This window comes from Protobothrops mucrosquamatus, unplaced genomic scaffold (assembly GCF_001527695.2).
Source record: "Protobothrops mucrosquamatus isolate PMUCROS unplaced genomic scaffold, P.Mucros_1.0 scaffold1655, whole genome shotgun sequence".
NCBI classification, from domain to species: Eukaryota; Metazoa; Chordata; class Lepidosauria; order Squamata; family Viperidae; genus Protobothrops; species Protobothrops mucrosquamatus.
Genome location: NW_015387812.1, coordinates 59,228 through 79,155, shown reverse-complemented (window position 1 = coordinate 79,155; position 19,928 = coordinate 59,228). Strand labels below are relative to the sequence as shown.

The window sequence follows — 19,928 nt, the reverse complement described above, 5'->3', positions numbered from 1 at the left end:
GTATTTCACTGAATGCAAACTACTTTTTGAAAATTTGATACATGAATTTGAAATTTACACAGTATTTTAAAAAGGCAATCACTTGTAGGTATGATACATAACTTTTTAAAAAGTATTATACAGACCAAGACATTTCTGATAAGCAAAATTATCAGAGTACTTGAACTGGGCTACACCCTTCCCAATTCATATAATATTCAGACTCTAAAACAAACAGTCTCAAGTGTTCAATCTAGTGTAAAATAAAATTCACCAGTATTATATAAACTTATTTTACATATATTGTCACAGATAATTGTATATTCAAGTGCTTTCCTTCAATTAATTGGAAAATGATTTTCCCCAGTGTTACTGCTGTCTGTTAGAAAATATACTTTTGGTGATCTGTTTTCAATAAGTTAGAAAAAATTGCCAAACATTTAAAAAGGGGTTTTTATAATGCATTCATATATTTGGTCAAACACAATACACTGTGTAAATAAATAATCTAATTTTGTTCTTTAAAAGGTATATTGCAACCTCACACACTTTAGTAGCTTTTAAGTTAAACATGGATATTTCAGTTCAGAATTCCTAGTATAGAAAGTTCCCTTACAATAATCATTACAATATAAACATACTTTTCTAATTGATAAGTTCATACTAGGTAGAAAAAAACTCCAGCAATTTAATGGACAAATATTAGCAGATAAAGCTTTCCACATCATGTCATCAACCTGTCGTTTAAAAAATCAGCTGTAGTAGTTAGTTCAAGCACTGGCAACTTTTGCAATTCCACAGAAATTAAAAAGGACTACGGAACTTCCTTTACATTAACTAGGAACAAGTCTGGATGAACTACAAATTGAAACTGGCTACCTCTTTTTAAACAGCAGAAATACTGTATTTTTGACATAACACTTATTGTTATGGTATGTAACCAGCAACGTGCTCCTAGAAGTGTTGCTTTTAAATATATTTCCCCAGTTTGTCTCAAAGTATCACAATAAAACTATATTTTCACTATTTAAATAAATAATTTTCACATTCTAAATTTAACATTTACTAGGAGCTCCTGTCTATAGTTCTGAAACATCTTTTTGGCTCCAAGGAATAGAGGTAGATTTTAGTGTAGCTTGGGCATATATAAACCACACCGCCAAAATCCAAAATATCACAGCGGTTTATGGATAATGGTGCAATTTTAACAACTGCTTGAAAACTCAGAATCTGCTGTCTGCTTTAAGGTGAGAATTCAAGCTAGGTAACATTATTTTGTACCTTGTGAATAGTTGGTATTTCTAGAAACGAGACAATGGCAACACACAATAGAAAAAAAAATAAGCACATGTTGAGTCCATAAGTTGCTCCTTTATCTTCTTTCCGCAAAACATTCCCCATCAGGGCAGCAAATGAAGGCCACCACAAAAGTGCTCCTGTCCTTCGAGCAAAGGGTTACAGCTGGAACCCCTCCATGGGGGCTTCCTGTTGCTGGAACACAAATTGCTGCTCGTTTTCATCCACTTGGGGCACAATGTTTGCATCTTCCTCTTCCACGCCAAAATAATGTTCAATGAGATCAAAAGCTTTTTGGTAGATTTCTTGGTTTTCGTGACTTTGAAGGATTTCAATTTTATCCAGTCCTAGAATTAAGAGAGAGACAAGTAAGATCTATGCTGCTCAATACAGTCAAGCACTGCTCAGTAATAAACAGCTCTTAATTCCATAAACAGATAAAATAAAGACATTTCTTGACAACTCCCAGAATAGTAAACAAGAGACTTGCAATCCAAACTTACATGTTGTTATTTAACAGTAAATCTTATGTTTATTAGGAATCATTTCCCTACATAAAAGTCTACAGCAGTGGTGGCGAACCTATGGCACGTGTGCCAGAGGCGGCACTCAGAGCCCTCTCTGTGGGCACACATGCTGTTGCCCCAGCCTCACTTCCCCCACGACCCCCTCCTCACCAGCAGCCCCCCTGGAGGAGAGTCGCCCCCGAGCGTGGCCCACATGGAGCAGTGCAGCCAAGAACATGGCAGCCAGGCAGTATAGACAAGACTCTGCCCTCACGCCCCATCCCGCACAGTTGATGCTGTGGGGCATGGGCAGAGGGCGTGGCCGCCATGGCGCTGCTGGGCTGTCTGGGCAATCTGCGCCGGGCCCTGGAGGCGGTGAGTGGCCCTGTGGGCAGGTAGGGTGGGGGACGGGGTGGGCGCAGAGCAGTGGCAGGGGCAGGGCAGGGGGTGGAGCGGGGGGGCAGTTTTTGGGCACTCGGTCTCTAAAAGGTTTGCCATCACTGGTCTACAGCATTGCACATTGCACAGCGTTGACAATTTTTGAATAGAAATATTCCCATATTAGTACTTGCTGTGGCATTGAGTTATCACTTCTTACCATATGCTTCCTCTATACGGGCACAGTAAGGATTCACTCCAATTCCATTTTGCTTTGATTCTTGTTCTCCATGTCGCAATATGTTTTCAAGTCCATTCAAGGCTACCTGGACTATTTTAGAGTCCATCACAGTCAGAAGATCACATAGAGGTTTGGTACAACCTAATGCCACTAAGTAACTTTTGTAAAGAAGGGGGAAAAAAGAGGATGGAATATAACTAGTCAGTTTTTTTCTTTTTGTTGACTGTAGTAATCTACATACAAGGATGCTTTCAATAAAAAATATTAAAAATATAATTTTGAAAACATTATGCTACTAAAAGAAACACTCCTGATATGGTTAACATATAAATAATTTTATCCCAGAACCGAACAATGCACCTTTTTTAAAACCGACTGATCTGAAATCCGAATGATCTATGAACAAACTTTCATTTCCAACGTGAATGGACGCGGTGGGAGGCAGGACAATGAGAGCTATAGATATGTCAACTAATACAGCTGAGCTGGATGTGACGCATCCAATTACATGTGGTCGGCGAACTGACGGGCCTATTACGTGTTCGATGGCTAAATTATTGGTAGTTAAAGGGCTATAAAAACAATGTCTCTCCAATGTTGGCTTACTCTTTGATAATGTTAGCAGTAGCTAACGAAAGCTCAGTACGAAATAAATTTTATGTCCCGGAGATCAGTATGTCCTTTTTACAAACATATACATATATACACAACATATACATACACACACACACACACAAATAAGGAATACAGGAAAGGTATTCAAGGCATACTATGATTCCCTGATGCAGCTTTTCATAAACTGGTGCCCTCCAGATTGACTCAGTCATTACAGCGTTGGGTGCCGAGAGTGAGGGGCGGTGGCATACAAGTTTAACAAACTACAGTTATCATTTGAATTTGTAAGCAATAGTCCTAACTATCAGGGAACATCAGGTTGGGAAAAGTTCCCTTACTAAATGAAAACATTTCAACTATCAGCATTGCTGTGAATCAACTGCAATTTATTACCTAATTTGTTCAGGAGCCCCTCCTGATGTTGCATTAGTGATGGCCCATGCTGCTTCCTTTATAGTACGAAATTCAGCTTTCTGAAGAATTTCAATCAATACTGGAAATATATTCGCATCTATAACAGCCTAAAGGAAAAAATATATATAATAATGTAATAACCTCTGAAAATTCTTGAAGTCAATAGAGTAATCAAATACTGAACTTATAATAAACTCTCAATTTCATAGACACTCATTCAATGGATCCTGGATGTACCAGGAAAAAAAAATTGGAGTTGATCACCATATAATAAAAATATTATTGCAAAACTGCCTGAGTTTATATCATCTATGAAGCAACACATACAAATAATGTAAATTGATACAATTACTTCAGTCATATAAATAAAACAAAACAAAACAGAAAAGAAAAAAAATAACAAGAAATTTGCAGTAATTATACAAGCAATCTACGTATGGGTTTACTGGACATCTAAAGATATAGATATCAAGTTATATTGACTGCATAACCTTCAGATAAAGCTGCCCGTCCCTTCCCACCCATCCAGCACTATTCACTGCGTGCTGGATAGATTAAACAAAAATAAATGGGGTTGAGGAACAGAAGAAGACCCCCCCCCCCAAAAAAAAAAAGGTTAAGGGTAAAAATAATTATGCCTAACAAAGGCAACTGAATACATTACCTGAATTTGTGCTCTGTTTCCTGCAGTGATGTTAGATACTGTCCAGCATGCTTCTTTTCGAATAGATTCCTTGGGACTACTCAGCAAATGTAAGAGACAGGGTAATGCAGAGCAATTTAGAATTACCTAAAATAATTTGAAAGATGAAAAGTTCTGCCTAAACAATGTAAAATAAAGTACATTCCATATAGCTGAAATAACATAATACTTACAGATTGAATTACTGTTTCATTGAACACTATATGTACAGAAAAAAAGACACGCTATGTTTTCTGAAAAATCTGTTCCAGATCCCAATAAAAATTAAGCATGAAGGTAGACAGATGTTAACACAAAAGGAGAAAAAAAGGTACATAAGAAACTATGATTGTACCTTGGGATTCAGCTGCTTTGAAGCTCATCAAATTTGGTACTCAGTACTAATTGTTTGTTTGGTACTCAATGCACAAGCTATAACTTGTCAGTGTTGCGTGCCTTGTGATTTACTTATAGGAAAAAATTGTTTGGTACTCATGATTTTTGGTATTCCATCCCGCCTTCCAGAATCAGCGATGAATACCGAGATACCACTGTACTATTAAATTGCTATCTATATTCAAAAAAGCAGGACCTATGTGAAATGAAAATAATTCTAGCCAGTCCTGCAGTGCAAAGGGACTATACTGCACACCACAACAGGCGACAACTCTTACAGTTACTTTTATGCTTCACATTTTGCAAGTCTACTACTACTTTGAGATTGCAATACAATAGTTCAACAGAACAAAAAGGCAAACAACAAAGCAAAACTAAACAAGACAAAAAATGTGCATTAAAAAAACCCCCAAACACATAAACTGTCTTCCCAGTTGAATACTGATAAATTTATTTCAAGAATAATAGTTCCCATGCTCTATGAACTTTCTTAGCTTTTGGGTAAATGCCTGAATCAAGGCTATGATATACCCTATATCTGATACGTTCAGGTAAGAAGATTCTATTGTATCTTTCAAAGGACAGAAAGATCACTGAAATAAGTTTAAAAATTTGTTTACCTGTGTTTGAATGTCATCACCAGTCACAATATTTCCCACTGCTCTTAATGCAGGCGACACAACCTTGTAGTCATTGTGCCTAAACAAGGGAATTGTTAAAATATGTTAAAGATATAGATGCATTCTTCCTGATACAATCAATCTTTCTACCTCTTCATATGGGGTTGGGGATCCTATACTAATAATTCAATTATCAAAAAACTCCATCATATTTTATCTCGGCAGAACAAAAGCCCAGCATCATCATATTGAAGAGGTGGGATTCAATGACTTCTTAAATTGGCTTCTTAAAACAGTGAAACTAGAAGCTGAAGAAAAGTTGGGCTGTTTTAATTAAATGCAGATAAATCTGTTCTCACATATTACATAAAGCATTTCTTCTGAACTGAAACACATACAGCTTTTTTAGCTTTTTTCAAAATTGTATGTAATTGTATATATGAATCTTTTTCTTTTCTTTTAACATTAAACAAATTTTAAGTATACATTTTTTGTATACTTATAACCAAAAGACTCACTATTCAGCACTGGAAAGACAAACATATGATTCCAATCATTCAGTAGTCTGAATTGATAGATTAGCTATGATGACTAATGAATTGTGGCTTCTCCGTACAATACAACTTTATTTCTGTATTTCTGTATGTATAAGAATATATGCCCTGTATGTTTTTATTTCTCTTTTAAGCCTTTTTCTTCTTTTTGTATTTAGTTAATTAACAAAAGAGAAAAAAAAGGAGGGGGGGAGGAAACCTGTAGATTTTTTTTAAAGCAAAGGCTACCTCCACTAAACTTCTGAGAAATAAAATCAACAAGGAAGATGATCAGTGCCTTCTGAATGCTCTAGTTGCATGGAAAGGAAAAAAATGAAATGGAAGGAAATGAAATGGAAAAAATCTGTCTGCTTGAAATAATTCAAGTGAGCTCTCAGTCTGGTGCCATATACAAATAGCAATGTTTTTTATATAGTAAAGAGTAACATCTCTACACTAGAAAACGAAATCAACAATAAAATCAACTCTAAAAGAAAGCCAACTGAATCTCCCTGAATTGTTCAATAAAGACTAATCACCTGTAAAAATCAAGGAAAAAGTCAAGGAAACAATTGGTCCATTAGCGGGAGAAAGTGGCAAGAAGGTGACAAGCAACAGGGAGAAAGAACTACTTAACTCATTTTTTGCATCCATCTTAACACAAAGGGAAAAAACAGTCCAACTTATCAGTATTGTAAAAAACAGATTAGAAACATGTTAAAATAGACAAGAAAATGGTCACTGAGCACCTGTCCACACTAAACGAGTTCAAATCACCAGGACCAGATGGATTACACCCCAAGGTTCTGACGGAAGTGGCAGATGTGATCTCAGAACCACTGAACTATATTTTTCAAAGATCCTGGAGCACTGGGGAACTACCAGAGGCCTGGAAAAGAACTAATGTAGTTCCCATCTTCAAAAAAAGGGGGGAAAAATAAATCCAGGAAACTACAGACCTATCAGCCTGACCTCAATCCCTGGGAAGATTCTGGAAAAGATAATCAAGCAACGAATCAGCAAACACCTAGAGGCAAACAAAGTCATTACTAAAAGCCAACATGGGTTCGTCAAAAACAGATCATGCCAGACAAATCTTATTGCATTCTTTGACCAAGTGACAAAATTAGTGGACCAGAGGAATGCTGTGGATATAATTTACTTGGACTTCAGTAAGGCATTTGATAAAGTAGATCACAACCTACTACTTGATAAGATAGAAAAATGTGGGTTAGACAGCATCACCACCAGATGGATTTGTAGCTGGCTGACCAACCGCACTCAACATGTAGTCCTCAATGGAACTTCATCTACATGGAGGGAAGTGTGTAGTGGGGTGCCCCAGGGCTCTGTTCTGGGCCCAGTGCTCTTCAATATCTACATTAATGATTTGGATGAGGGGATAGATGGGGAACTCATCAAATTTGCAGACGACACCAAGCTGTCAGGAATAGCCAACACTCCAGAAGATAGGCTTAAGATAAAGGAGGATCTGGGCAGACTTGAACATTGGGCACTATCTAACAAAATGAAATTCAATGGTGAAAAAAATAAGGTTCTACATTTAGGCAAGAAAAACCAAATGTACAGGTATAGTATAGGTGGTACCTTGCTCAATAGTAGTAACTGTGAGAGGGATCTCGGAGTCCTAGTGGACAATCACTTAAATATGAGCCACCAGTGTGCTGCAGCTGCCAAAAAAGCCAACACAGTGCTAGGTTGCATTAACAGAGGGATAGAATCAAGATCACGTGAAGTATTAATACCACTTTACAATGCCTTGGTAAGGCCACACTTGAAATGCTGCATCCAGTTTTGGTCACCACAATGTTAAAAAGATGTTGAGACTCTAGAAAAAGTGCAGAGAAGAACAACAAAGATGATCAGGGGACTGGAGGATAAAGAATGGTTTATAAAGAACAGTTGCTGGAATTGGGTATGTCTACTTTAATGAAGAGAAGGACTGGGGTGACATGAGAGCAGTGTCTAAAGGGTTGCCACAAAGAAGAGGGAGTCAAGCTATTCTCCAAAGCACCTGAGGGCAGGACAAGAAGCAATGGATGGAAACTAATCAAGGAGAGAAGCAACCTAGAACTAAGAAGAAATTTCCTGACAGTTAGAACAATTAATCAGTGGAACAACTTGCCTCCGGAAGTTGTGAATGCTCCAACACTGGAAGTTTTTAAGAAGAGATTGGACAACGATTTGTCTGAAATGGTATAGGGTTTCCTGGCTAAACAGGGGGTTGGACTAGAAGACCTCCAAGGTCCCTTCCAAGTCTGTTATTCTATTCTATTCTTCCATTGACATAAATTCTAACCATGCTGTGAGAAGAAAATGAAAAAATTGCTTCTTGTGTGTCTGCCTGTGTGTGAGTGAAAGAGAGTGTGCATTGTGTGTTTGGGGGTGGGAAAATAATACAGAATTTTTCAAATGGAATTAGTTATCGCTAGACCTTTAACATTGGAACACTCTGTATTGCAACATTTGGTGGCAGATTCCTTGTATCTATGTACTACTTAATACAGGCACAAACTAAGCTGATAGATAAAAATAAGATGAACTGGATACTTGTGCCTATCTTGAATTTGCCAACTGTAGAATTCCTGCTGTCTCAGAGAAGAGAATAGAGGCAAGAAAGACAACTACCACTGCAGGTACTGCGGATATGGTATGGAGAAACTGTATCTGACATGCTGGTATAATTTAACACCTTCTCCTATCTTCTCCAGCACTCTCCTGCTGCAATAATTATCTGATTTAAAAAGACTTACATCAGAAGTTCTACTAATCTTCTGCAAACCCCAGAATCGATAACCGCTTGTATTTTATCATTCGGTCCATCGGAAAGGTAAGAGAGGGCCCAGCAAGCATCTGCTAATACATCCGAGTCACTGCTAAACAACAGTCTTGATAGAACACCTAAGCAAGGACGAACCTTAAGAGTTTAGAAAGAGAGAATTTAAAATTGTAAATTTACTTTTTACTGCAAGCTTTTTCCAAAGATGAAAACCAAGATGTATTAAATTAAAAAAGCAATGACACTTTTTAAAAACACTGTATTCCTATAATTGTGTCTCTTTGTAGAATGATACATATGCCAAATCTACAAAACACTTTATTCCACAACAACCATATTAACTTTCAAGTAGAATACCGTTAAACTATAGTCAGGGCAGTTGACTATATACAAAACACCGAATGAAAGTAGAACTTAGCTGTAACAAAAATTAAACGAACCTTAAAGTTTTTTTTAAACCTGGAACAAAACCTGCATCATTCTTTAAAGAATGTTTAATTCTAAATTAAAGATACCTTTAAAGAATCAATTGGAATAAGATTGATGAAGAAAAGATTACCAATTTAAAATAGCAATCTAACAAAATTCAGATAGCTTACTAAATGCACCAAAAGCAGGATAAAGTGGAATGCTTAAATCAAATTAAATCCAATATCTGGTAGGACTTATATGGTATTTGGCTTAGAAACTTTTATTTTCTGCCTTAAGAAAATCAATAGAAGGGGATTGGATTAGGCATCAGCTACCTCTTTAAGGAACTTAGTTATATACTGGTATTAGCAGAGCATACAAATAAATAAGACTATTGCTGTAACTCTCTTCTACTGTATGCTTAGTTAAGTACTTGAAAGTGGGTTTTACATTTCTCTAAACTGTAAGAAGTATTGGAATTCAACTCTTCAAAATTCTCAGGCCATATGGCTAGCAAACTAGAAAAGTTCCAGCTTAGAGAAAGCTGGATTAAGATGTCACTAATCTGATTTCAAATATTTTTTCTCTAACCTAGAACCTAAAGGTTTTTTTTTTTAATGACAATTTTTCTGTAACAGGTAGGTCTGTGTGGTATGTGTAGAGCAGACTACAGCCTATTGATGAGACCTAGAGAAATAAAAGTTATGAATATAACCTTAGCTGGGCAATGAAAAAATTGAGTCGATTTGGCTAAAGGAAAAAAGGAATTCCTAAGAGCTTAAAAATATTTTGAACACTCTTTATGTCACAGAATAGTATAATGCCCTGGGCCAGTGGTCGCGAACCTATGGCAAGGATGCCAGAGGCGGCACTCGGAGTCCTCTCTGTGGGCACACCTGCCATTGCCCCAACCTTGCCTCCCCTCGTGACACCCTCCTCACCAGCAGCCCTCCTGGAGAAGGGTTGGCCCCAAGCGTGGCCCACGCGGAGCAGTGCAGTCAAGGACATGGCAGCCAGGCAGCGAAGACAAGATTCTGCCCTCACGCCCCATCGCACATAGTTGATGCTGCGGGGCGTGGGCAGAGGGTGTGGCTGCCATGGCACTGCTGGGCGATCTGCAGCAGGCCCTGGAGGCGGTGAATGGCCCTGCGGGCAGGCAGGGTGGGGGCGGAGCAGGGGGTGGAGCGGGGGCGGGGCCAGTTTTTGGGCACTCAGTCTCTAAAAGGTTCGCCATCACTGCCCTGGGCTAAATACCAACTAATCGAAAGTGATATCTCTAATATAAGATAATAGGAGCAAACAGGTACAACTAATGCTGAAACGGATAGCAGAGTGGCAGTTTCTAATTAAAGGACTGCTCAGGGACAGATATGGCATGTGAGATTGACAGTGAAGGAAACTTGGACCATGAAGCAACATATCTATACACATACACAGTGTTTATGGGCAATTGCAATAGGAAAGTGAGCTCATTGGAAGATATGGCTCTTTCATTTGAAGATACAGGAATCTTCTTGTTGCTTATTACAGATCAATGGCATGTCCCATTTCCAAAATGGGTGTGAAACAAGTCAACCCAGTTAGGAAGTATTTCAAACTTGCTTTCCTAAGAGATGAATCAGTAAATTGAAAGCTTTGGGGTATTTGATATTATCCTTTAACTATAACTCTTTAAAAACTTATGAGTATATTCTACTAGTCCACAAATGGTCATTACAATGTGCCCTATATTTAAATTTTCTTAGTTACATTGGAATTGCACTGCTGGGTGTGTGCACGTGCCCACATGAACATATGTGCTGAATCTGTATTTTCCTGAGCTGAGACCAGTGTAAAATAACTTCAGCTGGGACTGAACCAAAAATATTATACATAGCCACTTTCAGGATATTTCAAGTATAGCATTTAATTTAATTTAATTTAATCGGTTTTCTACTCTGAAAATGAACATCATCATCAGGAAAGTTAATGTACTATATTCAGTTCCACTCTATGACAAAAAGAATCTTTACCTGGACATAAACAGTTGACACTTTGAAAAAGTTTAATTTATACCAGAAGATACATTGGAACGAAGCAATGTATGATTTTTTTTTATTATTATAGCATCTTTATAGAATGAAATATAGGCCTTACCTTGCTAAAATCTGGAGGTGGGTTTTTGCCTCTACAGAGGTTTGAAAGTGCCCAGACTGCATTTCTGGTAGTTGTAAGCCTGTTAGAATGTGTTAGGAGTCTGCCAAAATAATAATAATAATAATAATAATAATAATAATAATAATAATAATAATAACAACAACAACAACAACAACAACAACAACAACAACATAATTTGAATGATTATTTTCATCATGTACATGAAAATAACTTCACTTTCATTAATATGGTTATATTCAATGTTTTCCATGTAATGATGGAATAGCATTTTAGCAGCAGAACAGATTCTTTTTATCCCTATCTCCTGGGATAGGAGTCAAACTGGTTTACTTGTGACCTTATCTGAGCAAATTGGGGAATGCATGGAACAGAACTGAAAAAGAAAAAGAGGAGTAGCTCTGTTTTGTTAAGTACAAAATTGGATAGAATCCACAGAAATTATTAATTTTTGGAAAAAATAATAAATTAGAAGAAACATGTTTTATAATTTTTAGCCAAATAATTAGGAGAACTTTTATTCTAATAAAAACTGCTATTTAAAATATTCTAGCACCAAGACGCTTTAGGGTCAGCATACTAACCCCAAATATATATATATATATAACTGATATTTCAAACCTATGCATCTCTATTCAGAAGTTCTGTTGAGTCCAATGGTACTTAATTCTAAAGGTATGAGTAGATGGTTGAAGCCTTATTAATAATTACAAAGGCTGGGCAGTGCTTTGAAAATAATACAATACATTTGCAACTGTGTAAAGCAACTGTGCCTTTTGTCAAGATCACACGCCTGCCAAATGAGTTAGATGTTTAAAAGAATTGCAGAGAAGTGCTATGTTTTGAATCCTACCCACTCCAAAACACTTTTTTTGGAATCTGAAGCCTTGCACTGATCATTACCAACCTAGGGTTTATAAGTTAGCAATTAACCTGGATGCTTTAATTATGTAGCCAGGCATACCATTCTATTAACTGCCAAGATGATCTGTACTTACTGTAAGAGTGGAGGAAGTATTCCACAGCTTAATACATAATCTCTACATTCTGCATTATCTCCAGCAATATTACCAAGGGCCCACACTGCCTTAGAAAAAAAATATGTAAATTAATATTCACAATTCTTTTTAATCCTTTTAAATACTCATATTTACTTCTTATGCATTATACAGTTGATAACAAAATTACCATTTATGCAGAAGTATATAAACTGTACGCAAGAGAATAATTAATGTTATTACTTAAATGGCTGATGTTAATATGAAAAAAAAACCCGACCACCATGAAAATTTAGGCCTGCCGCTGAACCTCAAAACATCTTGTATTGTTAATTGCTAGAACCCCTGCAAAAGATAATGATTATTTGGGCCAGGAGCAATCACTGAAAGAATCAATGTGCCAATTCTCACTGGTCTCAGGCATAATTGTAAACTGTTACAGATATGGAAATATCTATAACAACACATAATAGTAAACCAATTTATTTTACTCATGGAGTGGGAGAAGCAAAAAGAAATTATTCAGTACAAAGCAACCAGTGTAAAAGCCTTGTTCTTAATATAAAATAATCATAATTGGAGTTTGTTCAGAGTGAGTGACATCTAAACAGTCTGCATGATCCAAACCCTGCTATCCTTCAGCAACATTAGGAAGATCAGGCTCTTCCAGCAGGCCCAGGGCCGTTGAATCTATTTATATGTTATTTTAATATCTATATCCCTTACATAGCTTATATTTTCTTTTGCAGTTTTAACTTGTTGTGTATGCCACCTTGACTCATTTTGCCTTACCAATCCAATAAAATAATTTAATAAATAAGTGACAGCAATTTTTCTACTGCAGAATATATCTACTTTTTTGGAAATTCAAAATAATTAAGCACGAAATATTTGCCTACTGGGACCAATCTAAATAGTTTATAATTACAAATGGAGATTAGTACATGTGTGAATTGACTTAATTCCAGTATCTGAGTGTATTTATAAACATTCCTGGTAGAGAACATATTTGAATCTCCCCACCAACATCACATTCAGAAGCACCAGTGGAGGCAACTTTCTGTAGGACATAAGAATGTGTGCTTAGTAAATACAACATGTATTTATTTGTATGGTTGCCCATCTCACAGTAGAAATTCATTCTCATCCATGAGCTTATGTAGCAAGGATTCTTTTATTTCTGCGTAGAGAAATAACGGTATTTCATCACACTAAGAACACAATCACTGACATGAAACAAACATACTGAAATAATACTGTACATCAAAATCCAAAACTACTGCTACATCTGTAAATTTCTAATAATGCAAGCCTAACAATATTTGCACGAGTCAGTGATTTGTGTATATTTTGATCCCACACAAGCCAGCAGGGGACTGCAGCCTAAACATCTGAAATAAGAAAATCCAATGCACAAACAATGTAACTAAAATAGTATATACTTTTTATAATATGCAAGGTACTGCACTTGTCTATGATGTGAAATAGCATTATGCGATCGTACAACATTATATGTTCAACATCACGTGTGTGAGTTTTGAACTTGTAAAGGTCCTATTCTGTATTCTACCTTTCAGTACACTACAAATAGGAGGTTGAAGGTTTTTGCTTCGAATTCAAACTAGCCACAGTATCTCCAAACTGTCATAGTTTGTGGTTAAGTCAAACTGTTATCTGAGACAATGGAAAAATGGTTTAGATCACCAAGCAGCTGATTCTTTCCCTCTTGCATCCTGGTGAACTAGATGCCATCAGACAACAGTTAAAAGGAAGTACACACACTTGGAGAAGGCCACCGCCAAACCCTTCATAAGACTAAGACTGAAAATCAGGCTTGTAGGATGCTATATTTTGTCTACGCTGCTCTATGGAGTACAGAGTTGGTCTCTGACAGAAGGCCACCTGAAGAGACTAGAAGCATTTGAAATGTGGATTTACAGGCGGCTGTTACGTATAAGCTGGGCTGACAAGATCAGAAATGAGGAGGTGATAAGCCGCCTGGGAAAGCCAAGGGAAATCACCAAAACAATTAAAAAATGAAAATTAGAATATTTTGGACATGTGATGCGACACCCAGAAAAATACGGCATACTCCATTTAATCCTCCAGGGAAAGACTGAAGGCAAACGAGGTCCAGGCAGAAGAAGAACATCGTGGCTTCAAAATCTAAGGGACTGGTTTGGACAAAACTCAGCAGCACTTTTTCGTGCGGCTGCTGATAAAAACAGGATCGCCAACATGATCACCAACATCCGATAACGGATATGGCACAAGAAGAAGAAATCCTTCATGTGATGGGTACAGACATTGTGTGGCTTACAATCCACCCAGAGTAATTGAGAATTGGGTAGCACATCTCACCACTGGGTTAGTTTATATGAAAAGCATAGTTTCTAAACCTAAACACATTCAACCCCAGTTCTAGCTTCCTGTGAATCACAATAAATTAACAACTGAAGCAAAAACCTCTGATACCTTTTTAATAGCGCCATTTAAAAACAAAACAGTGGGGAATACACAAATATATTATTCAAGTATTTAATCATAACCATAGTTTAGAATTACATCTAATTCAATTTTGTTTTTATTCAAATATGTATTATTTTTCCCTTCCCAAAATTAACTTTGAGGACCAACATTTTACAGTACAACTGAATCTGCATAATAAAAAATTCACAAAAAGTTACCTGCTCCTGGACATCTTCATGTTCAGAATTTAATAGTTTAATAAAAATTGGGACTGCTCCAGTTTCAATTACTACTTTGGTATGCAAGAAAGTTCCAGATGCTATATTTGTAAGAGCCCATGCTGCTTCAAACTAGAAGATAAAAAATATGACTTTTAACAGTTTATTTTACAATCAATTCTCTATGCTTATTTTCTATGGGGCTTTTTTTCCCCATACCAGGCTATAGCCTTCAACTGTATAAATCTCTGTAGTGAAATAACGATTTTTTAGTATTTGCGTGGCATAAAAATCTTAAGCATACCGTACCGCTTTGCCTTAACCAATCTCACAAAATTTTAGCAAGGGTATAAATACGGTCTTGGAGAATAGTAAAATATGCTCATACTTTAATAACATTTAAATAATTTCAACAAACAGGAACAATTTACATTTGAAACTTTGGGAGAAACAATGGGAAACTATGGCAGCAGAACAAGCAAACAAAAGTCCCAATCCAGTGTTGTCTCAATTTATCTACCTCTTATATCAGGAGTTCCCTACCCCAGGTCCGGCACTGGTCTGCAGCATGCCAGAAAATGGGCTGCGCAAAGAAGCAAAGTCCCATCCAAGGGATGCAGGCAGCACATGAAACCACACCTCTATGGAAAACCTCTCTCCAAGGAACCAGTTCCTGGTGCCCAAAAGGTTGGGGGGCCGCTGTCTTATATTATTCAATATCTTTTAAAAAAATATCTGCTTGTGGGAATAACATGCTCACTCTGGAACCAAATTTAAATTGTGTTCCCTCTACAAGACATAATACGGATTAATACCCGTTTAACTTATGGAACTGTTAAAATATTTAACAAATGATGGGGAAAGAGAAAGAGAGAGAGAAGCAAAGCTTCCCTTCATATTCTACCGGTAAGATATAACATTTTAATTCCTTGTTCTTTCCCCCAAATGTATCTCACATTATTTTATGAACTCACTTGAAGAGTGCAATTATCATTTTTTTCTAGAAACTTGACAAATCTCTCCACAACTCCTGGTTTTTGAATAACTTCATCAATTGGAGGATTAGGTTCTGAAATGAAAGATAAAGCAATCCAATAATAACAATTTACATATAAGTTCAGTACAATGGAAAAAAATTAAGAAGCAAAATTAAGAGAGCGCTGAATAGCATGGCTATCATAATGAACTTGCTGGAATATTGCAGATGAATCAAATTAAAGTCCCCATTTTAAACTATGCAAGCTGATTGGCCTTAGGGAAGTCAGTCTGTCTCTAAATCTAACCTAACTCAATGATGTATGGTGACATTAAAATGCTGTGAGAAAATCTCTCAGAAATAATATAGAAAACAAATGTAAACCATCTGTCATACATAGGGAATAAGCCAAAGCACTCTGGCAAATTGGCTAATATGTAAGTCAAAAAATGTGATCAGTGTGATGCTTCTAAGACAGGGGTGTCAAACACGCAACGTCACATGACGTGTGGCGACGTATCGCGACTTTTTTTTCCATTGCCTGCAATGGGGTGGGTGCGGTTTCGCCATGATGCATGGCAAACTGCCCATGGGCCAGCAGTTTGACAACCCTGTTCTAAGAAGTTCCTAAGCAATAGCTCCTTTTGTATTGCTCCTTCTCAACTTTAATAATCAGTTAACATACTATGAATGGGAAGATTTCATTTGTGTATGATGATAATAGCCATGAAAGCATAGCTTCTAATCTCCTTTGAGCCAACGCTACTGCCATCTGTTGCCCGAGTGAATCACACAAATCAATTATTATTGAATGAAGAGTTATAAACTGAGGGTACAGACAGGATGCAAGAAAACTTCAAGATGGTGTACTCAAGGCTTTCCATACAAACCTCAAGACCTAGCAGAGATCAACAGCAGCTTAGAGAATACACCATCAAACTATACTTTAATAACTTGAATAACAGCTGAAAGAAAGGAAGCAATCAAAACATGCTTCCCTTTAGTCAAGTGCCAACTTCCACAAAAGCCTTAAAAATGAAAAGATCTGTCCTACATTTTACTTACATTCCTGGCTGTATTTATAAACAAGGGAGGGCATGTAGGTTAATTTGTGAAAACAGACATAAAGATATTGTACCCTTTGGGGCCAAACTCTTTATAGCGACTAGAGCACTTGTGTCTTCAAGCACTTATGATTAAACAATGACAATGCCTCTTCAGCCTTTTAAATTACTCTAAGGCTTAGTGTTTGGGGACTGAATCCAAAATAAACTTGTTCTAGTGCACTGCAGATATGTCTGAACTGGTGGGAAGAAGCAGAGTCTCTCTATTTCTCTTGCTGTTTCCATCTCCATGATTTCTTCACTAAATATAGTATTGATGTACCATATACATACTAGAGGAGGAAACCTGTGTGTGGATATATTAATTATTTCCATCAAGCAGTTATTTAATTAGTCTCTTTCCAAATTAGGCTTGCTGATAGCTTGTTTTGTTAAAAAAAAACATTTGAAAACACTTGGTAGATATAACATGGAACGAGCACATTTATTTTTTTTCTTAAAAAGTAGCTAAAAAAAGGTAAGCTGAACAATCCTTAAAAAGGATTACTCTTTCCTCAAAAACAAGAGATAGAAACCCAAAAAGGGAAATAAAAAAAAAATCCCAAACCAAAATAAAATAAAACTCTATCTTACACATTAAACTTCGTCACAATGATAATAGTCACTGCTTTACTAATATCAGTTAATATTATATCAAATACAAGATAAATTATAGTACACATTGCTTCATCTTTTAATTAGTAGAGAATATTGCCTTTTCTAGTAGGGTAAGTCACACATTTCCAAAAGCCATTCCTTAATCACTTTTAGCTTCCATTTTAACTTTTATCCCAGAAAAAACAATCAACTTTAATTTGAGTGACATCAGCAGCTTTGCTGTATTAGCTAAACTAGTGGAATCCATACAACGTACAAAGTGGCTCTTCTTTTCTATCTGAGGGTGGTGGTTTTTTTTTTCATTTTGTAATTGGACATGTGGCATTAAATTATTCCTGTACCAATACAACCACTTGCGATTAAAAAAACAAGTTAAGTACTCTTAACATGTATTGTTAAAAACTGTTTTCCAATTTAATGCAAAGACCGAAACTAAAATTTACTAAGTATTAAAAAGAAAATCGTGTTTTGCTGATTTACCTTTAGAAAGTAACTTTCTGAACTTCTGGGTTGCTGCAAGTTGTTGACTAGGATCATCTGAGAAAACCATCTGCACCATGTCACATGTAATCACATCTTCCTAAAAATGGAAAAATAATTATAATTTCCTAAAGTTTTAGCCAGATCTGCAAATGTGCTTTAAGGCACGTGGCAGATTTCCTACCTCTAGAATTGGAACGGTAGAGCTCACATCAGGATCCTGGATTGGACTCTCCTGCATTGACTCTTCACTGGCCAGCAGAGAAACATTTCTACGTTTAAATAACTGAAAAGAAATGTAAGAAAAATACGTTGTGTTGGGGATTATTTCTGGAAGAGGAAGAGATACTATATAAATCACACATACCATTTTTTTTCTGTTGCTTTCTCACTTTTTGATCAAGCCTTCAAGTTTTCTCTTGAAACATGACTGAATCAACAATGTGTTACTACTGTATTAGCTTTAATCCTACTTTGGGTATCCTTTTATAAACAAGATGCTTGATGAATATTTAGGAATATGTACTAAATTTAGGAATATACTGTATATACCGGTTGCATTTTAATTCAGTGTGATGCCATTATATAAGCAAAGGAAAAACAAATAAGTACAATGGGAAGTATTGGTTAAGAAATAAAAAGAGTGCTTTGTGATTTAAAAAAAAACCTAGCTCTTTTAGAAATAAGTGTTTCCAAAATATGTTAAGCATATTTCAAGAATTATTTTAGTCTCAAATACTTTCTTATTTTCCAAAGCGCCTGAAGGTAGGACAAGAAGCAATGGATGGAAACTAATCAAGGAGAGAAGCAACCTAGAACTAAGGAGAAACTTCCTGACAGTTAGAACAATTAACCAGTGGAACAACCTGCCTCCAGAAGTGGTGAATGCTCCAACACTGGAAGTTTTTAAGAAGAGACTGGACAGCCATTTGTCCGAAATGGTATAGGGTTTGCTGCCTGAGCAGGGGGTTGGACTAGATGACCTCCAAGGTCCCTTCCAACTTTATTATTATTATTATGCAAGGCTAAAATGTGCCTTAAAATAACACTTTTGGGCAAAAAATAAAAACCAATTATAGACACATTTTCACTATAAATAGTCTAAATACAAGCAGAATAATATCTAGATACGTCTCATAGCATCTTTTTCATTCTTTTTGTAATATTATTTTTTAATCAATGTTATTGAAAGTTTTAACAAGAAGATAAAAACTATCAAAAACTAATAGAGAATAAAGGAAAATGAGAAAAAACAAAACTGCTGAAAGTACAGATAAAAATAGAAACTTCTGATTCCTTTTGTAGCGAATGCAAGTAGAAATAGTTATCGCTTATTTGATGGATACTAAAAAAAAGCTCCCTTTTTCTATTATCTATTTTTTTCTAAATTCTTTTCATTCTCCACCCTCATTTCCTTCTATATTGTATCTTTTAAGTCTAAGGGCATTTTCAGAACCTTTCAAGTTAAAAAGTAAGATATATGTAAGAAACAAATAAAATTATTCTGTGTCAGCAAAAAAAAAGTTATGACAGTACATCCAAGTGGGCTATTACTACCAAGTCAACCTTCCTGTGAGAAGAATTTTAGAAATTTGCTTTCAATGAAATTTATTGCATTTTATTTATAATGAACTATATTGCTCATAAGATGTTTTGGGAGGAATGAATGAATGAATGAATGAATGAATGAATGAATGAATGAATGAAGGTAGATAGCCAGAGATCAGATCTGGACCATAAATCATTTCCCCCAATATAAGCAATTTAAGGGGCTTTACGACAGTCATTGCTCAGCTATGATTTAAATGAGGACTTACTTGTTCTTCCCTTTTTTGTTTTCGAAGTTGAATGCCTTCCTCTTCTCTTCGTCTTCGCATTTCTTGGGGATTGAGAGCATTGTTTTTATAACTTTTCATTCTGTAATTATCTTTTTCTGGGCTTGCCATGTTATCTGCGATAAAGAAAAATAGGATTTACATCAAGCTAATGACATTTTATAGAGAAACAAAATAATTATTCTTATTGATGATGATAAAAAGAA

General features: G+C 36.1%; 1 protein-coding gene across 1 annotated transcript; it reads right to left on the bottom strand.

The window, feature by feature from the left end:
- Positions 1-308: 308 nt before the first annotated feature.
- On the bottom strand, positions 309-19,851 carry KPNA5 (karyopherin subunit alpha 5). The gene is made up of 13 exons (XM_015822725.2): positions 19,705-19,851; positions 18,072-18,173; positions 17,888-17,987; positions 15,685-15,779; positions 14,711-14,842; positions 12,024-12,112; positions 11,008-11,107; positions 8,435-8,598; positions 5,128-5,206; positions 4,094-4,219; positions 3,409-3,536; positions 2,380-2,558; positions 309-1,622 (listed from the first exon to the last, which is right to left on the bottom strand). Exons 1-13 carry the CDS (start codon positions 19,831-19,833, stop codon positions 1,435-1,437), a joined length of 1,611 nt encoding a protein of 536 aa, XP_015678211.1. The 5' UTR covers positions 19,834-19,851; the 3' UTR covers positions 309-1,434.
- Positions 19,852-19,928: the final 77 nt, after the last annotated feature.